At 44.9% G+C, this 25912-nt stretch overlaps 1 protein-coding gene and 1 long non-coding RNA gene across 4 annotated transcripts in view; one reads left to right on the top strand and one right to left on the bottom strand.

The window, feature by feature from the left end:
- IGSF11 (immunoglobulin superfamily member 11) overlaps positions 1-23313 on the bottom strand; it is a 104754-nt gene extending 81441 nt beyond the window's left edge. The window contains exon 1 of one of the 3 annotated variants that reach the window (XM_054056513.1): positions 22983-23313. In XM_054056513.1, coding sequence (XP_053912488.1) covers positions 22983-23055 — 73 coding nt within the window. In that variant the 5' untranslated portion in view covers positions 23056-23313. Of the gene's footprint in view, positions 1-12291; positions 12364-22982 lie in introns of those variants that run through there. The other 2 variants (XM_054056511.1, XM_054056512.1) reach the window with 2 other exon arrangements.
- LOC128850952 (uncharacterized) lies at positions 1077-25052 on the top strand. Its single transcript, XR_008448218.1, has 3 exons — positions 1077-1442; positions 22342-22584; positions 23809-25052. It is a non-coding gene; the product is annotated as an uncharacterized LOC128850952 (long non-coding RNA).
- Positions 25053-25912: the final 860 nt, after the last annotated feature.

Consider the following 25912-nt stretch of genomic DNA (forward strand, 5'->3'; position numbering starts at 1 on the left):
TGGGAAGGAGATTGCTTTGGTGAAAAAGCTACTCTTGCACTTTGGGAAAGACTGTGTTCTTCAGAGCAAGGAAACCTCTCCGGATGTGCATCGTCCCTAGGAATTAAGAACCACTATCCATGGGTTTCTCATAGCACTAGTCTCCCTAATACTTTCAATAGTGACTCACACATAGCTAAAATACCTGGAGACGGGAAGGCAGGAAAGAGGATTTTCTCTTTCTGCTATTGATTTTTGTAGGAGAAAATGGTTTAGTTAGTCTCTAGGTTATGTCTGGTGCCCATTTTAGCCCTCTTACTATCTGTGATTCTTCACAATACATTGTTTAAAAAATTTACTCTCAATTCAGAGTTAGTTTGAAAGTTATTTAGTTTCCATTCAAAATCACTTGGTGAATAATTTAAGGAAAAGAAACTTTTCCATTTGAGAGAGCAAGTCTGATTGCACCAACTCTTCACGTGACTGGTAACCTCGATCATAGGGTGCTGGGTCCGGAACATAGTCCGAGAGCAACAGACCAGGAATAGGAAATTTTCTTACTTGGTCCCAGCAATGCCCATGTCGTAAGCAGCCATCTCTCAAACACTCATGCAGCTGACCTTGCCTGTATGAAGACTTAGGAGAAGGCAGATGAGGAGAGCCAAACCCCACAGCTTCCTCACACAATAAGGAATATTTACAAACCTCACTCAACAGCAGGAGGCCAGCTTATGGAAGCCAATAAGGTGCGGTGATCTCGGCATACATTTCACAGGAGGGAGAATGTCTCACCAGCCACTGTTATTATGTTTGATTTTTCTCTGTCCCAGTCCTGAAAAACACCATCTTGCTTCCAAACAAGCGTTTCTGATCAAAAGCCTAAATTTCAGCAGGTAAGGGGCCTAAGCTTAGGTAGTGGAAGTCCTTTCCACTTTTTTGAGGTCAAAAGGGAAGGAATCCCCAAACCCTCAGGGGATCCAGGTCTAGTCTTCGGCAGGACCAAATGCCCTCAGCACCTACTTTGGGACTAAACCTCAGCTTCCCAAAACAGAAGCTCACCACTTTAAAGAAGAGATGACTGTTCTTGACGTACCTAAATACAAGTGTAGGTGTCCAAGGCATCCAAGTATGGTATATTTGGCCTAATTGAACTGGCAGGAATCCCAAGGTATGCCTTTGCAAAAGGCTAGGTTAGACAGCCTCCACAAAATACACATCACATCCAGCCAAGAGATCAATTTGTCCTCAATTTACACTCTTCTGAATAAAAACAAAATCAAAGAAGAGCACTAGTGCCCAAAAAGCTTCTTTTGATCTCTGCCCAGGAAAACAGCATCCCTACTTCACTCAGTGGTTTCTCTTCCTCAGATGCCGCAATGCCGGGGAGAGACTAGAAGTGCAGGTAAAATGGCATGTGAGCTCCTCCACCATTTTTGGCAGTCCTTGCTGCTGGGAGACTTCAGGTATGATTCCTCCACTTGGGTAACAAATGTGCTACCCTCCACGTGCAGCTCCTGTGGAAATTCAGTGCCCACTGCTTTCACATCCACCAGCCTCTCCACATTTGCAGTCATCATCTGAAGTCATTTACTTTACGCTAGAGCCATCTGTCTCCTCTTCCTTCCCATTTTTCTTCCTGAAGGAGGAAACAAACTCTGCCCATACTCACAGCAATGATGATGGAAAACTCATATTGCAGAAATCCCCCAACACATTTTCCTGGATGATCCGAGCCCTAAAACTCTTCTCCTCTTACATGGGATAGCAGCAAACCTCGAAAAGGCAGGGAATGACCACCACACTAGTGAGTTCTCAGCACAGAAGTGATAGGAGAAATTTCAGGAATATAATATACCTGCAGGGAAAGGACAGAAGGGGCAATCTGCTTTGCAGAGATATAAACTTTCTGGATTTTTTTAATTAATTGTTGTTTATTGTTACTAATATAAAAATTATTATTAGTTATTACCTTATTACTATGTTAATTCATCTCCTTTTTAACCTCTTTTGTGCAAGGACCAGCCTTCATCAGGGTAGTTTATAAGCAAACTGTCAAATCACTCAAGTATCAACACAGCTCAGGTGTTCAGCCCAGGAAAGCAACAGTACCGGAAGTCATATCCGTTGGCACTGCTAAAATATATCTGACTATGTACTAAAACCAACAAACAAATGGAAAGTTTACACATTTCTGTTTGTTCTTCTTTTAATCTCCATCATAGACAGAAACTGAACATATATTTAATCCTCTCTCTTACTGACTTTACACTAAATATGTGACTGCAGCTTTGATTTGTGTTATACCTTCAAATCCTAACCAGAAGACAGAATCACTCAGTCCCTGTGGAGGTTTTCAGGGTGCTCAGAGATACAGTACGCCACACCTTTCACAGGGAAGTTCTTCTAGTTCTTAGTTATGCTGGGATGGGATTGCTAGTCTGCTTGCCCCTTTCTTCCAAGCCTTGTCAGGCCACAGGGACCCTTGCAAAGCACAGCTCCACTCACAGTCTCAAGCTCTTTATCTGACCATAGTCTCCCATAGGAGAGTCTGAGAGAGTTCTACAGCCTGAAGGAGAGAAGGCCTGAGGGGATCCCATCAGTGTGACTCACCTCCAGGGAGCCCCTGTCTCTATCCAGTCCCATCTGGCTCTGCTTCCTCTCTTCTCCCTTCCATCCGTTGGTGCAGTTCCACTCTGACCACGCTCTTGTCCGCAGGCACACCCTTGCGTTCGTCACGTACCTGACAAGCTCTCTCTCCTTGACCATGAACAGGGTGGTTTGCTTCTCCATTGCTCCCAAGTACTACAAAAGAAGTCCCCCGAGCAGGCAAGGGGGACACAGATCCTCACCCTGCTCGTACTGCCAGAGGCCAGCCCCAGCTCCACTCATGGCATCTGGAGGGGAGATTTGGGTTTGTGCCAGTACCAGCTCAGCATGATGTGCTTGCTGGGGGAGAGAACAAGGCATAACCCCATCCCACATAGCAGCTGCAAGGGGGTGAAAAATCAGGAGGGTTTTCCTCACTAGATTCTACAGTGCCACTGTGGAGCACATAGGTGATCAGATATGATTTTTCAAAGGCTCTTTACCTGGCCAAATGCACCTAGTTTTTCCTCAAAGGTGGCAGAAAGCACACCTGTGTCACACAGACCCCTTTCAGCTGCATTTTGACGTGTGGCTGCCCAATACTGTGGAAAGACAGCGTCCAAAACAAGTCAATTTCCTTTTAAAACATATACAAATCCATTTTGTCCCCTAATCTCATTCTCAAAAAAATAGGACCGAGGTGGCAAAAATTTTCCATGCAAAGTCAGTCTGAGCTAGAATCTGGAAACAGGAAAGATTCAGCCCATCTTTTTAAAACCTGGCAGGACGGTTAAATGTCTCAAAGCAAAGACAGGATATCAATAATGACCATCACAGTTACTCACAGGATAACAACTCTAATCAAGGGGGATGGTTAATCCCATTTGCCAAGAGTAAAACTGAGGCAAGAAAAGATGAAATGTATAATTGCAAATACCAGCTGCCCTTGAACACAAGCAGCATAAGCAGCCTCCTGGGTTGCAATATTATTTTCTCAAAAAAATCCTAAAAATAATGTTATTGCCTCTAGAGGTGATCTAACCAAGACGCAGATTAAGGATGCAATTGGTGCAGAAATATGGTTGTGTCTCCTGTCAGGGTTACCACAGGTCTGACTGGCCGACTGGCCCTGGCTCTGCACAGCATGAATGAGGTGAAGCTGCCACGAGAGACAGATCAAGCAAGCAGTGGCTCGAAGCCTGAGCGAGGCAGCCCTGCCAAGCAGGCAGCGTGTGGAGCCAGCACGGGTGTGCCTGCACCCCTGAGCTGCTGATGATCGGGAGTACTCAAGTGCACAGCACAGAGACGCTTGAGTGACCCTGCACTGTGCCAGCCAGGTTTGATACAGCCATTCGTGAATCAGAGTGAATAAACTGTGCCAAAGCTCCTCTCCTGCAAAGCCAATTAGGTATCTCTCTGCTGTGATCCCTTGTACACAGTATCTGGAAGAGCTTATACTGAGTCCTTAGCAAACGCGTGGAAGCCAGCTCATGTCTAGAGCTACATCCAGGCTGCAAAGCCTTCTCCTGACCCAGGCTCTAGGAAACACAGTGCAAACACGAGCACGACCCCAGTAGGGCTTATTATCAGTGGAACAACCCCCACCGTGGCAAACACATTGCTTCCAGGGGAGTTTCCAGATGCACTTGCTTTCGCTGTGCTGCCCATTATCTACAGCATCTGGGTTCTTCATGGTCCAGACAACCCTGCTCTGCATGACCTCGGAGTAACAAGAGAACACATTCTACCCTGAAAAGACGAGAGGTAACAATTCCCTGCACAGCAACCCTTGGGAAATCACTAGCTTCTTCCTTCTGCCCCAAGGCAGGATTTCCTACAGCTTGGCCACCCTGCCAGGTAGTGGCTGAACCTATTCTTAAAGGCCTTCTTACACAGTGGAAACCCCATGCCTTCTCCAGCCAGCCTCCTCCAACAGTTGTTGATTCCTCCTGCAAGTAGGAGAACTCCAAAGAGGATACAAATGCTATAGAAGCCAACAATATGTATGGCACTCTGGCAGCTGGGATTGAGGTTACAACTATTTGAGTTTCTGAAGGAGAGCATGAGCACACAAGCGAAATAAGCCCTGGGAGCTTTAATAGGCCATGCGCTATCCTTACATGGACAGCAGCCCATAAGATAAAGAATCTCTTCACAGAGTCTCTGAAGTCTTATTCATGGCCTGCTTGTATATGTGCACTGATGCTCGCGTAGATACATCCACAGAGCACAACACACCCTTGTACATAACAACAAGGGAAAAAAGATTGCAGTTGTGCTTGGCTGGGCCCCAAGTCAGGGCAGTTTTGCTACAAACCTTTATCCTCACTGTATATCTTAGGTCATGGTTATGGTAGTAATAGCAATATATCACAAACATAATGGTTTTCCCTGCTAGTATCCTCAGAAACATGCCCCTGTCCTTCCCTTCCTAGAGGTGGGGAGAGCAAGGCCCATGTGTGCACCCACCACTTTGCAAGTAACCAACAGGGCAAGGACGTGACATGCGGCCTCACGCTCACTCCACACTTCTCTACCATGTTCTCCAGGCAGCACATTCTCCTACTCCCGTGGCTGGTCAGGGAACGAAAGCATGAGAACATTCAGTCTCAGAACAAGAAAAGGCAGAAGAAAAGTAACCTGGAAGATGAACGTAAAAGACAGCATTGGTGAGGTGCTGTGTTTCCTCACTGGAAAAAAAAAAAACAACAACAAAAAAAAAAAACCCAGCAGAGTTTCCTTACCCAGGTCTTAAGTAGAGAAAAAGAAGCCCCAAAATCACACAAAATGCTACCTTGCTGCTGCTTGACTGGTGTGAACCAGTGCAGGACAAAAAGGACAAGGGTCTCCAGGCATGGCCAGCCAGGCCACTGCCAGCAGCCACCACTTCAATCTCTCCACACGCTGCGTAAAAACTGCAGAGCGGTGACTGGATAAAAGGAGACCCTACACCTTTCTGCCCCACATCTATCTGTGTGCTTCTGCAATGATAACCAAAATAGCTGCAAACCTCTCTAGTGATTAAAGTACAGCTGCCCCATCTACTTACCAAACCATCAGCAGGAAGTGGCCAGGACAAGCAGTTCTTACCCATTTTCTTTGATACTTACTTACTCTGCTTACCTGCATAAAGATGGACAGGATCTGAAACAGAAGTCTGTTCATGCACATATCCCTCCCACCCCACAAAGAGGACAGCTTCAGTTCCTATCGGTCCCCACACTTCCAATGGAAAATGTGTATATGCACAGGGTGGGGGAAAAGTCATGAGCAGGAGCTGTGATCTGACTCTGTCAGCAGATGACTTCTATTTGCACTCGTTAGCACTGCCCTAGCTTGAGCTAACACCACCCCCTCGGGTAATTTAGATTTATAAAAAAATATAGAGAAGAAGAGAGGGAAAAAAAGCCTGTATTTCTATATTTAGGAGGTTAGGATAATCGGGGTGGAAGAGCCCATCTGTTTGACGTTCACTCCAGCTGCTGTGGATGTGGAAATTTGTCTATTTTGTTTCCTTTTGCTTGTTTCGACTTGTCCTGGATGACTGCAACAGACACACAGAGACCCTGATGTACAGCCACAGACATTTAGTTCTGAAATCATCCACCATCCCATAGAATCTTTCCCAAGGGAGTGTAAAAGAATTAAAATAAAAAATATTATTATTTTATTGCTACTATTAACAAACCTATGTTTATAACACTGAAGAGGGAGCAACACAGAAAAGCAGAAAACAACTTAAGACACATCTTAAGACCTCCATAAAAATCAGTTTTAGGAAGGGACCTCCTCCGCTGCCATGTTCTCCTTTTAAGAGGTGTCCCCATACAAAGCTGAGTTTCTGTGGGAGGTCAAATGGTCATCAGTAGCCACTGGATGGAGACATAGCCACATTTCTTTTCAGCCTAATCTGTTCTGCCATTTTAATGCAAAAGATCTATGAAAGTGAGCCCAAGCTAAATACAGAAGTGGCCTTTGATCTCCCACCTTCCTGAGCTGACCAGGCTTTGGTCCCAAAATAACAAGGATGCTATTGCCTCAAGCAGCTTCTTGATGTTCCTGTCATAGATACAAGTGCCCACAGCCTTTGCAGGAAATAGCATCGTTTTCCCTATAAACTTAATGTAGTGCTACTTATTTTACTGCTAAAAGCATCTATGTAGTGTGTAAGGACACATGGCAGACCATTGGGACCATTTGCTGTTTATCTTGTTTGATACAGGTGACTGCTTTTTAATTTCACGATGTTCATCACTGGGGTCATTAAAGGTGCCAGGGATGAGCAGCAAGCCTGGATAAATTTTATGCAATTAGTGTGCTGAAAGCTCTACAAAGATGAGAGAAGACTACTAGTGCAAAATTCAGAATTCCACTGTCAGCTTTTCCTTGCAGGATCCTCTCTAGACCTGAAACTGGGATCACACAACAGGACACATGGGCGAGGAACAGAGATTGATAAATAAGAATACAGATGAGGAAAGGCATCAGTCCAGGGGCTCCCCAGCCCTCCATGCAACACCTGCTAGTCCAGCTCCAGTGCTCCTTTCTTCTGCTCTACAAATGTTCCCTCACCTTCCCAACCACACAGAGCTGAAACTGGCCTATTTTTTTTTTCATGTATGCAAGGTCAGGACCTGGGCTGCCACCTAAGGGACAACAAATGTGATCTTTGGTCCAAAAATTTCCCTTTGGAAAAAGCCCTCCTCTCATGTATGTTGTGTAAGTCATTTGTGTACATTTGATGGACACTGATGACCGCATTTTGCAGCCTTGTCCCTGTGATATGTCTGGTCTGAGTTTTGGTATAAAGCATGGCTTGGATGCACTTCTGAGCATTGTAGCATAAGAAACAACATCTTACTCCTTTGAGCCTCTGCTCCAAAGAGGCCATTTTAGCTCTTGCAAGTCAGCAGGAACAGTCAATTTTCCTCACCCAAAAGTCACTGCCTACTTCTGCAGCTGCCGCCCACATGTCATCCATCACCCAGAGATACCCTTTTCTCTTCCCAGCTTCCCAGACCACAGTTGCCTGAGCCATCTGTGATCTTCTGCTAGCTACTCCACTCAATGTGTCCATGATCATCATGGTCCAGGCCTCAGACAGTACTTTTCTATCCATAAGACTCATGAAATTAGGTGGCCTGTACAGGTGAGATACTTACTGTTGGTGTAAGACCAGGACACATTCAACCCTCTACTAGACAAGAGACTTCACACATGAACTGTGAGTCTGAAGGCACAAATAGAAAGGAGATATGGTCTTACTGGTTCACAAACCCACAAAAAAATTTAACTGCATTTCAGGCAGTCCAAAACACCTCTGGCATTACAGAGCCAAAGGGTACATCACGTAAAGTCACAAGTTGCTTTCCATAATGTGTAGCCTCCAAAACACAGACAGACAAATGCAGACTTTTCCCAATTTACATTGTTACAACAGTCCTTTAAGATGATAAAGTAACTCATAGCTTTTCCTAGCAAACTCAGAGAAAGGTCTTGTTTCTGTGAGCGTCACTTTGGCCAGGCATTATTTAATATATCCAAATTAAATTTTTGAGAGAAATAAACCAGTAAAAGCTCATGGCAAACATTCTAAAATCTGAGAAGACTTGAAAGATAAAGATATAATTAAAACAGTAAGTAAAACTAATGGCTGGGGGGAGGGGGTTATTCAATTCTTCATGTTGTTTACCATGATATTTAGGAGAAAAAAGCACAGAATGACACATGGGAAACTTCAGATGAAGTGTCTTGCATTTAATGAAGTCAGAAATACTGCAAGCTAATGCAATATTTATATCATTGCCTTCCCTCACCATCTGAAAAACAGTACCCCACAACCGCAAATCAGGAAACAAAATTCTTGCATATGTTCACTTTCATGAAAGAAGAATTTGCTTTGTTCTATATTTTTGGATCCTAATTCAGCAAACCACTTAAACATACGCTGAAGTTCATCATTTGCCTCTCTACCACTTATGCATCTACTCAAGAGTATGCCTGAAGTCAAGCATATGCACAGCACTCTTCTGACTACGGACCTTGTATCTTTCTGATAATTTCTGCAACTATTCTAATTTAGTGACATGAATGTACAAGACATAACACATTTTAAGCAATTTTAGCACATGCTGGTAAAACTGAAATTTGAAATTTCTTATCCACATAAATAGACTGGATAATTATTAAAAAGTAATAGCTAATTCTTAATATCTTTCAGAAGCAGCTTAAGTCTAACAATTACTTTAAGCTGTCAGGTTAGCAAAGTACTATGGTGTGAACTTTTGCTCTGTATCAGTGCCAAACAACCAAATCTGGTGTTGAAATACCGTTCTCACTCAAAGGAAACAGGAAAAAAACCCTGCTAATAAGCATGCAGTATATCAAATATTATTTGTAGAAGCTATTCAGTAAGTAATTTCATATAAGTAAAATGCAAAGAAACCACAGGATGTTCACAAACAATTTGCAAATAGAAATGGAAGAGGAATTCATTAAATAAATTATTTCCTATAAATTATTCACCTACCTCTAATCTTACAACCACTTAGCCTATAAAATTCATGCCATAAAAGATACAGGGTACATAACAAGGCATCATTAACTTATGCTTTTCCCAGTGCTGTTTTATTTTGACTGCCCAGTTACATTATTGCATTAAGAAAGCCTTTTGTGGTTAATGCACTTTGAGTGCAATACATTTCCATTTTAAAAGCTGAGCTAAGGAGACCTGGTTTGATTTTTAGACTGTGTTTTGGTTTTGCTCTCCAAGGCTGAATAACTCTTCAAATCCAAGAGAAGCATCCAAGCTGTTTTCCAAGCAAAACCAAAGCCAACAGAAATCTTACACAATTGGCTAATTTCATGAGATTCCCACATGTTGGGCCCATTTCACAAAAAGTCAGAGAGGAGCAGGTAGGGGTTTTTTATCCATCAAGCCACACAGTGAACATTTTCATAGAGGTGAGAGATGCAGGAGACATGTTGGTGAACCAAGGGGCAAGGAGGAGCTGGGGGTGGATTCATAGGCAGAGGATGGCAGTGACTTTCCAGGATCCACTGGCTCTGCACTGGATCACAGGTTCAGCAGCATCACCACCCGAGTCACTTTTCTCCTCCCACAGCTACAAGACAAGCTGCTGGCTGTGACCTGGCTATATGGTCAGAGGAGGAAAAAAAGTATACAATCCTTTTTGGCAATGAAAACACAGTCTCAGAAAGGATTCTCACTGATAACCAAAGATGAAGGCAGCTTTTAACTCTCATTTCTGTCCTGACTAGCTCTAAGTGACAGTCATGTTACGCTTTCTAAATCATATTTTTTCTTTTAATTAAAATAACAATGATTGTCACAGAATTTCTGTTTGTGGAAAACTGATGTAAACTATGGCTATTTGTCAAAATAATCTCCCAGTTGTCTCCAGAGCAAATGGTATCTCTGCTGTTGGCCATGGATTGCAATTAAATACTGCATCTCATCACCCATACACATTTTTACTCCTTGGAAATGAAAAAGAAAGTTGGGTTTGCAGAGCTTTGTCATCCTGGACTGACTTGCAGCAGGCTTAGTCCTTGGACCAGTGGACACCAGGTGCATTTTTCAAGACCTAGCATAGCAGCGTCTCTACGCATAGTGTTATTACATACTAGTAATTCCACAGTACTTATGAATGCCTTAAAAGACTCTCAGCAAAAGGGCCAGAGCAGGCAAGGGCATAGGGTCCACTCACATCAGAGGCCTCGTGAAGATTACAGTTCCAGCTCCTGACCTACAGACCTTAAAAGCTAAATAAGCTTTACTACAGCAGCTGGTACATCAAACACAAAGAGTAACTATGGCACTGCTGACAGAACTGCTTCTCTTCCTTGCTTATTTTCAATATAAATTCATGTCAACTAGGCTGTTCAAAACGAACCCGAGGGAATCAGGTTTAATTCCCATAGGTACATTATAAAATCCCAGTTGTAACAGACAACACTATTTTTTTCCATTTCCACAGTGAAACCATAGCATGAGTAGAGAGCGAATAAGGAGGAAAGGTGGCATTCGGCCAGGTGGAGACTAGGATTCCACTGAGCAGTCAAGACAGTTCTTCAAGATCCAGGAGGACCAGATCCATTCTTTTCTATAGCAGTGCCCTGGCTAGCAATCTTCACCATCCATGGCAAAACTCACACAGAAATGCAAGTTGAAAGTAGGTCTGTTATACAGCAGATCCTTGCAAGATTCTCAGGTCAAGCCTAAGTACCAACCTATCCCCAGCTGATCTCGCAAGAGAACCCAGTGGGGTAAGGTTTCCTCCAAAATGTCCTCAAGCCACAGATTAAGATTGCTACCAACATCACACGCTGCACCCAGTATGCGAACAGGCAGAAAGCCAAGGAGGACAAACATCACACAAACACAATACCCTCCTCAGTACCTCTAGAGTCACCTCTCCAGGGGTCCCATGCATGACTTTCATTGGCGAGGTGGCCAAGACAAGAATAGTGAAGGACTGCATTCCATTTAGTCACTGCAGATTTTCTTTTAAGACTCAAAAATCAATAACCATCCAGGAGCCACTGCCATGAAAACTCAGGAGACAAAGTATTCATTAGGCCACTGCCTAAGTCAATGGGCAGGAAGCACGCTCCCATGGAGGAAGCGTTGGCTAGCAGTCAGGAGATGCATGCTCCAACCCTAGGTTGGCCATTGGAATCTTGCATGACCATGGGCAAGGCACTTGACATCTCTGGGCCTCAGCTTTCCCATCAGCCGTATGTTGATCTAGATAACATGGCTGTTACCGCAGGAGAGAAAAATTACACAAGGATTAGCTTTAAAAACATGGGTGGGTGGAACATAGCATAGATATGGAAAGTTCTGAAAAACATGTGGGCCTCCTTCATGCTCCTCATCTCTTTCTACAAAGTGGTTAGTCAAAACAAAAATAATATACCCTTCCTCCAAAGGCAGCATACATCAAACATATTTAGATCACTGTGCAAACAATTACTTTATTCTGAGGCAGGAAAATGGTACCCTCTGCTTCAGAGGTGAAAGAAGATAAAGATGCCCAAAGTCACCCTGGAGCAGGGAAAAGGATCCAGATCTGAGACAGATTCAGCTGTGGTATAAACACTGACGCTAGCCACACTCAGGAAGGTCAGGAGTAAATGGCAAAGCTCTCATAAGCCTAAACTGGATGGCCTATCAGGTGCTAAATGTATATAGGAGAAGCACTCATCTTTCCTAATTTCTAATTTCAACTAATTTCAAACCTCTAAACAAACAGTAGGAAAAGGCTGCAGCCAAAGCAGCCCTCAGGAAGGACAAGACAAAATACCTTTTCGGTCATGTTATTTTGCAGCTTTTTTTGGCTTGTTAAGCCACCCCTCTAACCCAGCTGAGGGTGCCACATGCTCCTTTTCCCCACCCAGGAGACATCAGTCTGTCAGAAGGGCCACTCACTTGTCCCTGGCCCCCAACATGTGTTTTCTACCCCTTCTACTTGCTTGGAGCATGGAAATGGTAGCACCGAGACCCAGGGGCAGCAGGTGGGAACAGAGATCGCATCTCCTAATCCTCAGTGCTCGCAGCCAAAAAAAAAAGGGAAAAGCAAAGAAAAGCTCCCCCCACCCCCAGCACCTCTTTTCTTCCTTACATGCATAGCATCCCTGATGCTGATTTGCAGCCTCAGAATAGGGAAAGAAAGAGGCCCAAAAATCAGCTGGGAAACCCACCGTCCATTGGCTTCCCTCCACATGAGGCAAGCGGGCTCCTTCTGCTGCAGTGACTTGGCAAGCACACCTCGCTCTGACTCAGCACCTCGCCGGCACCTCCTGTCAATTATTCCCACAAACTGCTGACGCCAGAAGGGGCTATCTGCAATTAGGATGCAACACAAGCTGGTGGCAATGGGATGCTTCAGTTCCCCCCCTACCTTCACCGGCAGAGGTTCCCTCCACTTCAGCTCCCTGGCTTGGGGCTGGAGCATCCAGGGACGGCAAAGAGGCAAAAGGGAGGGGGACATAGTATGAGAGGGCTAAAAGATGAGGACAAGGGTGGATGGAAGAAGCCTGCCTGCATTGTACCTATTCTGTGGATAAACAGAGGTCTGCTGACAGTGTGGCAGACAAAATACAGGCTTTAAAAAAAAAATATATATATATATATCCATATATATATATATATATATATAACCCAGCCAATGGGAATAGGGATGAGAGTAGCAGCAAGAACAGATGAGGCTATGCAAAAAAAAATACTGAAGAACTAACTAACACAGAGCATTCCCCAAAGAACAAGAAAAACAGCCTTGCTGCAACTCCATGCAGCTGAAAAACAAGCTTAAACTCTGTCTGAGGTGTTTTCAGTAAAGCAAAGGAAGGCACTGATTGCGGATGAGTCCCATAACAGGGGCCCAGGGCACACCAGCTGTTTCAGGGGCAGAAGGAAGGGCTGCCCTTGATAAGCCAAGGACACGGCAATTCTGCAGACAGATTGAGGGTATTCTGTCCCTCTGCCAAGTAGCCAAGGTCCTCTCAACCTCTCTCAGCCACTAGCTCCTAACATACAGCCAGAAAGCCAGACTTGCAGCCTAGCAGCTCTACAACCAACGGAGATGTTCAGACACCAGACCCTGTCTGACAGCAAAGTTCAAACATATGCTCAGCTATAGAAGCACCCCAGTAGCCATACAAGCCCAGCAGTGCCCTGCAGAAGCCCTCTGGCACCTTCATTCCCAGGTCTTCACTAAAATACTAGGGTCTGCCAGCCACCTCTCTCTCTCCTTTCTCAGGGACAACAATGGTCTTCAGCGCCCCCACCTCACTGGCACAGGCAGCGAGACGCAGCAGAGTGAGCGATGCACAGAAGCTAGAGAGACCCAGAGCATTCCCTGCAGGAGCACCTAGGGAACTTTTAACCAAGAAGCAGGACTCTATTTACTGAGATATTACTTGAAAACAAACATTTCATAGAGTGTGGCTGATGCTATTAGACTGCACGAGAACACAAGTTGGTGGAGGTGGGTTCGAAACTGGAGCAAAAGGCTTTAAGGAGCATTTAGCTCTTGATGCTGAAGCCTGCAGTAAATTGTTCCTTACAATATGATGCAACAACCACTTTAAACAGTGCAGGAAAATGACAGAACAGCTGTGCCAATCAGTGGTTAGAGTCCTATATGTCTCATTCATAGTCCGTGGTTCCACAGCTATAGAACTCAAAATGGAGCAATGTCCTGCCTGGAAATCCAGTGTGGGCAAAAGGGCAGAGATCAAACTGCAAGATGAGTAATGCACAGATCCCACCTAGACAGCCAAGGCTGAAGAGGGAGAAAAGTTTACTAAGAAACAAATCTCACCACAGCAACCTGGATTTACCAGCAACCTCCTTGATCAGGAAGGAAATATCTACTTGCACAGCACAGAGGTAAAGCAAAGGAACAGCAACAACAAAAAAAAAAGTCAAATAAAAGAGAAAAAATTGTGGCTTCAGCAACATGTACAGGAATTAGCTAAGTGTCGCAGCACATCACAATTTTGCAGTGTCTTAAAGAGCGTAGGTAGGGCTTGGAACAGCCAGTCCCAGGGCACTGGGGAGCTAAAACACTGCAACTGATGCAAAGAGCAGCCTGAGTCACAAAGTAACAGTGGCTGCTACATAATCAAATTTAACATCCTGGTATGAGAAACAGCACCAGAATTTTGCAGCACGCCTCTTACACATTAGGAAAGATGATTTCAAGCAAAATGGTCAAAACAACCTAACTCCAAAAGCAGGGGAATTAAAGTTGTTACACGCCGTATGGTGGTTCATTGAAGTAATCTCAGTATTGTCACTGAAAAGGTACTGAGTTCTCCAGAACAAAAATCCGCTGAGAAGCAAAAAAGCCCATTCTATAGTCAAATAATATGAACAAGAAGTCATTTAGCCTAAGCAGTTGCTTCATAAGATGGTAGGAGGGCTGAGAACAAAACTGAAGGCCAAATTGCAAAAGTAAAAAACCAATCATTTAAATATATTCAAAGGACAAGTCCAAAACTGCCGAACAGTAGGAGAATGACATTTCTCAAGTGGCTGTGCAGCTTGCAGAGACATGCAAGCTCTTGTTAAGTCAGACGCTTCTTGAAGCTAGCAATGCTTTTCTTACGAGTGGGAACAGGCTAACCTGGAAGTTGCAGCAGGGATCAAACTGGTCAAATTCCCTAAGCACCTAAAAGTACACAACAGGAGACAAACTAACTTGACCTCTGTTCGAAGGAACTTGTTCCCCTTCAGTCCACTCAAATTTTGCAAGGAAAAGGACAGGGCTAAGTGATTAATTTTCAATCATTTCAAAGCGTGCCTGCTAAACCATTATGGGCAGAACACCAGTTCAGTGCCAGCCCTGTCCCCTGTTTGTCTGGGGTAGGAGACTGCTCCTTGCCTCTTCCCCAGTGGGGTTCACACCGAGTCCAGAGCTGCTGCCCCACTGTTCAGTGCCCAGGCCAGAGGTGTGGAAGCCCCTCTCCCCCTGCCCTTGCTCTAGTCCCGATTACAAGGGATTACCCCCAGGTTTCATACCAGCTCTAGTGTGGTTTAATCTATTTGTTAATATCTAGAAGAGAGATAGGGAGCTAGCAAAGTGATTTGAACTGTCCGAGGCAAAAGAAGATTGAGAGAGACTTCCAAGGGATCTGACAAAGCTCGGCAAGTGGGCAGCATAGTGCAAGATGAAATTCGACGTTACCAAATGGACAGTAATAAGAACTTGAGAGAATAATCTGAACTACTGGTATACCATAGGGCTCTAATTCAAATGTAATCACTTGAGGAAAATATCCCTGTATCACTGTGAACGGCTCAGTGAAAACATCTGTTCAGCATACAATGGTGGTCAAAAAAGCAAGTAAGCTGTTAGGATGTCTAAAGTCAGAGGCTGAAAAGGTTGCCGGAAATATTAAAATGCCACCGTGAATATTGACAGTGTGCACCCTCAGCTAGAATTGCTGTAGTTACTTCTGGATGGCACACCTGAGAATGAAGAAGGCACATAAAGGTTTTATCATTCACCAGTCAATAACATTTATTGGTCCACAGGTATAATTGGGACAATTTAATTCGGAGAAGAGACAGATAGAAAGAAATTTTCAATTAGGTAAGAAAAATAAACCAGCAGGTTCTATGATTTTGGTCTGTGCTTTTTAAGAAAAAGGTAAAAGTTTGTTCAATACAATAGAAAAGTAGGAAATGTGACCAGGCATAAAGAAACTGTTACGGTTTTCTTGTCCTGTTCTGTTTTACTTTTCTGCTTATTCTACACTCAGCCCATAAATAACTACCAGGAATGATTAACCCATGTTATCATAAAGTCAAGAGCTCAGCAGAAACCAGAGGCCTGTGCATTTATAAGGACATTGGGAACAGCCAGCGATATGTCAGACAGAATGAAAAAAAAAGAAGGGGGGGGGTGGGGGCGCAGAAAGGAAGAGAAAAAACACAGCAGCACTACACCCTCATGCTTCTAGGCATTAGCCGACTTCTAATTAATGAGGATTAGGAAGTAATCTCCCCAGTGGGCACACAGAGAGGGCATACCAATCCACTTGCTTCTGGCAGACACAGCTTACATGCCAGGCAGGGGAAGAGCTGAGCCTGGACAGCTCACCTACAGCCCATGCCATTCAGGAGGCAGAGGTCTGAGTGCCCAGCAGGACTGCATACCAGCCTCCCCAGTAACTGAGGAGGCTGCAAGAGGGGCCTTGATTACCCCATCTCAACCTCCCTCCTGGAAAAGGAAGAAGTTTTGCACCTGCTGCTTCACAAGTGGAGGAGGTTTACCTAAGGAAAGGAGAGGAGATGGGCATTTCATTCAGTCTGCATTGGTAGGAGGAATATATACACAACTTAGTTCATTTTGTGAAAAGGAAGTGGAAAGTGGACAACAACCAAAATTAAGAGAAAATTGACTTGAGAAGGCTTTGAAGTTCAGACAAATATGCACAGCGACCATCTTCTACGGTGACCTGTAGCATTGGCATGGCACCAGATTCCTTTTTGCTAAACGTTTGGTGCAAATTGCTCACTGTGGGGGTTTCGGCACCCCCAGTTGAAGCATTCAACATTGGCCATGCCTCTGCAGACCAGTCATCTGACTTGATCCAGCACTGCTTAGACAGGCTGCTGCAGAAATGCACTTCACGTTGTAAATTGGGTTGTCCATTGTCCCAAAATGACAATCCTGGCTTCAGCATTTTGAGGAAAACTGAAGCACAGATGCAGCCAAGTGGTGTTCAGACATCAGCTTTCTCCTGCTGATGCTTGTGAAACACAATCTAGCTCATATTCTCGCAGCTAGGTTGACTTGAGAGATGTGAGAAAAAAAATGCACGAGCTTTTATTCCTAAGAGTATGATCCGATTGTTCCAGTATCAAAATTACACTTGAAATTAGCTTCATGCAGGTATGTAAATGCACAACTACTGCTGTGCTGCCAAGAGGAAAGCTGTGCCTCTGCACAGGCACGAGCAATGAAAGGCTGAGTTTGATCTGCTAGTCCTGTTCTGACCTCTTCAGCAACTGCTCCAGAAGGGTAACTGAAGACTAACCAGGGATCTGTATTCCTTAAATAGAAACTTGTCTTACTTCATATGCTGTATTTTGCTTCTTTTGGTGCAGAGTTTTGCAGCATGGAGAATAAGGAAAAGACTTGGGCAATGTTATGTACATGTACGTGGTGCTTGCATACATGTGCTAAGCTGCCAAAATTAATGGACAGACTGCACAGTTACCACCAATTGCTGCAAGTCGGGTTTTATCACTGTTGCTTTTAAATGATCTGTAGAAATAACACATATCAATCACTAAGACTTTTACTGTAGATACTTCCTCTAAACCAAACCTTATTAAATGTGGGATGTTTTGTAAAATCATAACTGTTTTTCAGAAGAAAAATGGGGGGAAATTGCCAGAAATACAGAAACATCCAACTTAATCAAAAGTTTTGACTTTTCACATCAAAATATCTTTCTGTTCAGAGCAATTTTTTTTTGTCTTATAATATTACGGTTCCACAAAGAAACATAATATTCATTGTCCTAAGACAGAATATCCTCTCAGAAATTTCCTTTCAAAACCATCAAAGCATTTAACTTCTATTTCCATTCAGAATGAAGCCAAATTCCTTAATTCTGATAAAACAGAATTTACTTCTGTAAAGCCTTTGACATGGTCCCCCAAAATATCCTTCTCTCTAAATTGGAAAGATATGGATTTGATGGGTGGACAGTATGGTGGATAAGAAACTGTTTGGATGGTCATATTCAAAGAGTAGTGGTCAATGGCTCGAAGTCCAGCTGGAGATCTGTGACGAGTGCGTCCCTCAGGGGTCTGTACTGGGACCAGTGCTGTTTAATATCTTTATCAGTGATACTGACAGTGAGATTGAGTGCACCCTCAGCAAGTTCACAGATGACGCCAAGCTGAGTGGTGCAGTTGCCACATCAGAAGGATGGGATCTCATCCAGAGGGACCTGGACAGACTGGAGAAGTGGGCCTGTGAGAACCTCAAGAGGTTCAACAAGGCCAAGTGCAAGGTCCTACACCTGAGTTGGGGCAATCTCCAATTTCAGTACACAATGGGAGATGATGTGATTGAGAGCAGCCCTGCAGAGAAGGACTTGGGGGCGCTGGTCAATGAGAAGCTCAACACGAGCTGGCAATGTGCATGGCAGTCCAGAAGGCCAAATGTGTCCTGGGCTGCATCAAAAGAAGCATGGCCAGCAGGGCAAGGGAGGGAATTCTGCCCCTCTATTCCTCTCCTGTGAAACCTCATCTGGAATCCTGTGTCCATTTCTGGAATCCTCAATGTAAGAAGAGTATGGAGCTGTTGGAATGGGTCCAGAGAAGGGCCACAAAGATGATCAGAGGGCTGGAGCACCTTCCATACAAGGACAGGCTGAGAGAGTTGGGCTTGTTCAGCCTGCTGGAGGGATGGCTCCGAGGAGATCTTATAGCCACCTTCCAGTACCTGAAAGGGGGCTACAGGAAAGCTGGGGAGGGACTGTTCATAAAGGCTTATGGTGATAGGACTGGGGGCAATGGGTATAAACTGGAGAGGGGCAGATTCAGGCTTGATATAAGGGAGAATTTCTTCACCATGAGAGTGGTGAGGCACTGACACAGGTTGCCCAGGGAAGCTGTGCCTGCCCCATCCCTGGAAGTGTTCAAGGCCAGGTTGGATGGGGCCTTGGGCAGCCTGACCTGGTGGGATGTCCCTGCCCATGGCAGGAGTGTTGGAACTAGATGATCTTTAACATCCCTTCCAACTCTAACTATTCTATGATTCTATGATTTGTCCTCAGCCCAGCTCATGCAATGAGAGGTAGGGCAGATGTCCTACCTGACAGCAGGCAAATCAATTCATCTTTGTACACTTCAGTTTTCCATGCTATAAATCAAAGTGCCTTCACAAACTAAGTCTGGAGATTCTCAATTAGCTAACGTTCGCAAATGACTGTGCAAACACAAGGTAGTATTAACCAGGGAACTGTCTTTGTTACACTGCTGTCTACTAAACAACCAGGAGCTAAATTTTTCTCTGAACATTTACAAAAGGGAAGGCAGCATTAATGCTCCACAAGGAGAAAACTACAAACAACAGATTTTCAGTGCATGCACTCCTCCTTGAAATAAACTGTGTTAAAAGCACTTTACTTAAAAAGCACAAAGATAGTAGCATCCTGCTAAATATAGATGACTCACCACAATTTGGTAGTGAACATCCCTAAAGAGTGCCATTACAGTATTGTTTGATCTGCTGAATAAATTTAAGCATTCTCCTGTGGTTACAGTTTGGACCAAGACACTCAGTACTACTACCAGCAACCTCTGACCTCTGACAGGTCACAAAGCCTCCCTGAGACTCACTTTCTTCATCTGGACTATTGGTATAAAAATAAACTCATCTTCCCAATGAAGGCAGGAGTTAAGTTTCTTAATGAGTTATTTATATCATAATTTGTATATCCATATTAGTACTGAGACAATAAATATAGGTGTTCTTGAGGCATTTTCAGATCCCTAAGAGAAGGAAATTTTGCAAAAAAAAATCAGCATTTAGGCAATACTGAATATACGGAGGTAAAGAATCAGTTTCCAAAACAAGAGAAGGATGCCCACCTCAGAGACGCAAGAAGTATTTAATGCATCTGTGCCTACCGCTGGGGACCAAGGTCAGGTCACAAGCAAGATGATTTATCTGCACGTCACAAAACCACACAGCTTGACACAAACAGCAATCTGTTCGAAAAAGTGCATAAACACAGACGATCAAGGGACTGCCACAGTCCACAGTCCTCTCTTGGTAGGGCTGAGGACGTGGTGCAGGGCTGGGAAGGAAACATGGGCTAGAACAAGGGTGCTGCATTGCCAAAACTTAAAACATTCCATATCAGCCACGGTGACCTCAGATTTAGCAGGAGGTTGACTTCAGGTGAGGACTGGAAAGACTAGTATGGATGAAAATCTGCAGTCCACCTATTGCATTGAGTCAATACTACCGGGCATGCATGCGCGTGTGCACACACACACACACACACACACACTCTCTCTGATCTTGCAAGATCCAGCTGCAACAGATTGGCATGCTGACATCTCACCTGTTGCAATACAATGTCACAGGATGCAAACACCATGCAGTTAAAAAGAAAAGTTGTTTATGCCATTTAACTGTACCCAATGCATGATTTCTAACACATTTGACAATTTGCAGTATGCTATTTCAGGTTACATAGCAGGATTGATTTGCCATTGCAGGTCTGGTTTCAAAGCTTTAAACAGAATTCCCTACTATCATTCTTCAAACTTCTCTAGGGAGCCTGAGAAAGATATTATTTCTGCAGAAGTTATTACGCTCATAAGGCTTTAGAGGGAAAACATAGACCCTGCCCTAGAAGCATTAAACATGGGCATTATAGGCCCGAAGAAAGCAGTCATCTAGCTCTGGTTTAAAAGAATCATTGCTATTCTACAGATTGCAAAACAACGTAAGAAATGGGACCTTAATACTTGATTGACATTTCACTACAAAGACTGACTGTATCTTATCATGGACATAGTGTGCAAATGACAAAATGATGTCCAGGGACCTTTTACCCCACCACTTTTCATTTATTTGGCACTAAGTATTTCTTCTGCATATACAGTCTTACAGCTTCTGATCTTTTACCTTTTAAACCTTTCACTTTTCATTTATGTAGCACTTTGCATATGACCTCATCATTTTTCTTCCTCTAAAGCCTCGAAAAGGAAAAAACTCACTCTTCCCAATCAGACTTGGCAACCCAGAGCAGAAATATGCTTAATGATCTTCTACGAATACTGTTTATAAAAAGTATCGATTTTATTACAGTTTTCATGAATGTATGCCTTCTGTATGTTTTTTATACATTATCAAGGTTTTCTTCTCAAATTCAAGGACCACCAAAAATATGGCCACACTGTATAGCACAGAACTAACTGTGTACCAGAGCTATTTTCATTTACCACTGTCTTCTAAAGGCTATTTCTTAAACGAAAAATAAACAAACAAACAAACAAAAAACCCCCAAAACCCAAAACACACAAGATTGAGACACCGGTGGTTCATTCAGGTAATCTTTAAGCCTTAAAGGACAGTGCAAGAAAAAACATTACACTGCTGGTGTGGAAAGGTGTGTTTCTGTGCCTCGCTGACTCCATTGTCATTGTCCCCACGTGACCTCAACCAAGAAAAGAAAATTAAACAGCAAGTCAATCTTTTTGTCTAAAGAGAACACTAATGTCTCTTTAATTTTAAACTCAAATCTGGGTACTGTTGTGTGTTTTTTCAGAGATATCACATAACAGAAATGCTTCATCACTTACACGCCTCTAACTGCAGTAGAGACAGTAACTTTCTAGACAGTTACACCTTTGCCAGTGTCTGCAGACAAGACATTGTAGAGTTGAGAACCTGAAAGTCCTTGAATGCACTTGCCAAACTAGGAAAAGCACAAACAGTAAACAAATAGCATGAAGTGTGAAACAGCTGAGATTATTGCTTTCAATTAAATGCTAATAAACTGAGGTTTTTCATAATTCGTTCCTTTGAAGTAAGCAGGTACAATTTCTGTTTAATGCATGCAACTCAGATTCCCAAATATTTTCTGCAAAGAGGGCTCAGGGTGCTTTTGGGGCTGTGAAAAGTTCATCTAGTCCATCACAAGACTTGTTTCTCAAGGGTCCTGGGCAGAGAGGAATGACCTGCTGTGCCTCACAGGGCAGTGACTACCAGGCATTGCTATCCAAGCAGCACATCTAGACCATGCAAAAATTTCACACAGACCATGCCGAGATGTATCTGGTGTTCTTCTGTGACAGTCTATCATTTCTTACTCTCCTCCCACTCTCTCAGGGATCACCTACAGCAGGTTTCCCAGTTTCCCCAACTCAAAGCTAGCCAGCAGCAGTGCATAGGTGCCTCAGCAAAGCTGTGCACTTCTCACCGCTGAGCAAACCTCCACAAAACTGCTTAGTGGACCCCTGCATAAAAAAGACCTTAAGAAAATTACCTTGTAGATGTCAGTAAAATGTAACTGAATGGGCCTGCTCTGAAGTTGGGCATTACTTGAAATAAGACACAGCCACCCGATCAACAGATGAGTCGGAACATTTTGCACTTTGTAGCTTCTTCTGTTACCCTTAACACAGCATCTCTGAGTGCTCTCCAGCAATGTGCTAAGTGATGTGAGTAGCATCTATCATGTGCAATTTGTTCCCTCTCCACACAGAGGACCAGGACACACACTTTTGGAAGAGCTTCTGTTGGCAGGAGGCGATGCAGTGCTTTGGGTCTCTCCACATCCCCAGGGGTAGGCACCGAGCTGAAGGAACCTGCCACTCGCCTGGGAGGAGGCAGCGAAGGAAAGACCCCCAGGTGGACACAGAGGGCTCCAAGCAGCCTGTCACCATCTCTGCAGAAAGTTCCCTGCTGCCTCAGGGCCTGAAGGATAGACCAAGAGTTTTCCATCCAGGTAAGCTTATCAGAGGGGTTAGGCCCTGACAACAAAAGTATGACGTGAAGCCTTAGTTTAAAGCAAGTTTTGCAGCACCAAAAAAAAAAAAAAATATTAATATATATATATAATGAAATAGGTAACGAGTAGCAAGAAGGATGGTGCAGAGGAGGCAGCAAAAGCAGGCGAGCGGAGCAGCGCTCTTTCCCCACACGCCTGCCTGCCACGAGCATTCACCCCCCTCCGCATCCCTGAGCATCACCGGTGGGACCACAACCAAAACTTCCCCACCGGCTCGGTGGACGGGGCATGGCCGTGGGGTGGGCGCAGAGGTTGGGGCGGCCGCCCCATCCCCTGCGCCCACCCCACGGCGATGCCCCGTCCCGTGGGTCCCGCTGCTCCCGAGCATCACTCACCTCGCAGGGCCAGCAGAGCGGCCAGGGCTGCCGGTACCCACCTCCCGCCGCCGCCGGGGCGTCGCCGCGTCATGCCGGGCCGGGCTTGGGGCACCGAGCGGGCGAGCCGAGCCCTGCCCTTTTTTCCCCCCCTCAGGTGCCGCCGGTGGTGGTGGTGGCGGCGACGATGCCACCGCCGTCCCGGGACCGCCCGCTCGCGGCGAGGCTCCGCCGAGCCCCCGAGTCGCCCGGGGAGGGCGGCGGGAGAGGCGACTGGCCCGAGAGCGCAGCCTGGCGGCCCCGAGACGCCCCCGCAACCCGCCGGGATGCGGCTGGCACTGCCCTCGTCCCGTCCCGGCACACGGGGGGGGACCCCAACACCTTCCTTCTCCCCGCGAATCGGGGTGCTCCCACCGCACGCACCGCTGCATCCGTAGGGATGCTACGCGGAGATGTGGTCCAGCACGGGATGGAGACTGCACCCCCGCAGCTTCTCCGTATCATCGCAGAGGCGTGGGGGGTTCTCTCCAGCACCTGTGAGACCGAAAATGCCGGCAAATAAAACTCTAGGACTCGTTTTGGAGTTTTAGAAAGGGAGCATCCTTTAATCAGGCCCGGGCAACACAGGAGAACAATCTCCATCAATAGTGTGCAGCGAGACAAGAGCTGGTTACAGAATAGATTTCCCACTTACATGTATACGGATACATTTTCCCAGAGATCCTATGCGTATTCTATTACTTTCCAAGTTCTAATTTTAATGTTATTATGAAACTTCACAACAGTCAAAACACTTGCTAACGTGGAGCTGTTTCCATCTCTCTGCCTGACCTTGCCTTTGAGACAGGGAGAAAACTCCTTAACAGGAATGATTAGAGAAGAGGAGACATCTGCTCAGTACAGATCACACTGAACACAAGTTATCATCTTCAAAGAACAAACGGTGTCTGGAAAACCATCGTTTGAAAGAAAACGTGCTATCAAAGAGGCATTCTGTCTAACTTTCAAAGAACAAAATCAGTTAGATGAAACTTAACTTCAACTTAAATCAAAATATCCCACTTTTTGTAATAGCAACTGCTTCTTGTATCACCTGCCTACAGCTGCAAGGGAGAAGAGGGTGGCAGGAAAGCAAATATAGAAAATAGTTTGGGACAGTCTGCATGGGACTGAGTACTGCAGCGGCACACAATATAAACATTGCTGGCTTGTTGTTCAAAGGTATGAGTGTCCCTGACTACACTATTCCCAGCATAGGAAGGATACGGAACTATTGAGGTGGGTCCAGAGGAGGGCTGCAAAGTTGATCAGAAGGCTGGAGCACCGCCCCCATGAGGATACACTGATAGAGCTGGGGTTGTACAGCCTGGATAAGAAAAGGCTCTGAGGAGATCTTATATCAGCCTTCCAGTACCTGAAAGGGGCTAAAGGAAAGATGAAGAGGGACTTTTTACAAGGGCATGTAGTTGTAGGACTAGGGGGAATGGCTTTAAATTGGAAGGGGAAAAAAATTAGATTAGACATTAGGAAGAAGTTCTTCACAATGAGGGTAGCAAGACACTGGCAGAGGTTGCCCAGGGAAGCTGGGGATGCCCTGTCCATGGAGGTATTCAAGGCCAGGTTGGATGGGACCTTGGGCAGCCTGATCTAATGGGACGTGTTCCTGCCCATGGCAGGGGAGCGTTGTAACTGAATGATCTTTAAAGTCCCTTCCAACCCAAACCATTCTATGGTTCTATTCAAGAGAGTGGCAGGCACGAGTGCTTAGCACCCCTAAAAATCAGACCAAGATAGACCAAGATATCTCTTATGGGAGTAAGGCAGTTCCTGGAGTTGGGGACCCACAATACTATAGAATATAAGAATCACCAAGAAGTGTCATTTTAGGGTCACAAGCTTAAGTAATTACAGCCCTTGGGGCTACACAGAAAATCAAATGAGTCAAAATCCAGCACACTAGATATCAACTGTGCATGTAGAGGGTGGAAAATGAGGAAAGGAGTCCTTTAAAGGTTTTTGGTGGTCATCTGGGGAAAGGATCAAAGCAGAGAGTATACACAGATAGATTCCTTCCACATGCTCAACACTCTGTCCAAGTCTGACCACGTTAGTTTTGCTTTGTGACAATAAGCATTTAAATTAGAAAAATCTTCTAACAATTCTGCAAAATGTGTGATTGTTTCATTCTCCCACACAAAGTTTCCTCCCCACCAAAGAACAGCCACGCAACCTTTGTACCTGACAGGCAGCCAGTTCAGCTTATGAAGCTTCTTCCTACCTCCTTCCCAGCCAGAGGTCCTGGGAGCATTCCCATGCCCAACCTAACCTATTACTCAGCACCTGCCAGGTTTCTGCTGCCTTAGTTGCCTCAAAAGCTTCATTGACCCTTTATGTGGCTGCATTCCCAATGAGAAGGGGTGAGCTGTCCCTGGAAGAGAAGACAACAAGGATAAGCATCCTGGCCAGCACAGCAGAAATGACTAAGAAGAGAAAGTTAGTTTGATGTCTGTGGAAACAGTAAGCAGGAAACTGGCCACCATCTAACCAGCTTAGGTTAAGCTTTGCCTTACCTAGCATTAAGCTTTGGCATCCTTCTACCAGAGAACTAGGTAAAAAACGTCAACCCAGCAGCCCAATTTTACCTGTTTTCTTGGTTCTGGAAAAAAACCCGCAAACACTAACTATTTATAAGGAGCTGACCTTATCAGGCAGCAAAACTCCTGCTGCCTCTCATATGGGATGGGATTTCTTTCAGTGAGTGGTGGTATGACGGAGTGAAAAGGCACCACATGGGCCACCTGGGCATGTAGCCCCAGCCTCTTTCCAGGTCTGTGAGGTGCCTGCTACATGTCTTCAGGCATCAAAGCTGACAATGTGGCCAGCGACATAGGTGTAGCACTCTTGCAAAACACCCTCCATGGCAGCCCTGCCACAGGCAGGCAGGCTAAGAG

The sequence above is a fragment of the Cuculus canorus genome, chromosome 1 (genome assembly GCF_017976375.1).
Source record: "Cuculus canorus isolate bCucCan1 chromosome 1, bCucCan1.pri, whole genome shotgun sequence".
Taxonomy (NCBI): domain Eukaryota; kingdom Metazoa; phylum Chordata; class Aves; order Cuculiformes; family Cuculidae; genus Cuculus; species Cuculus canorus.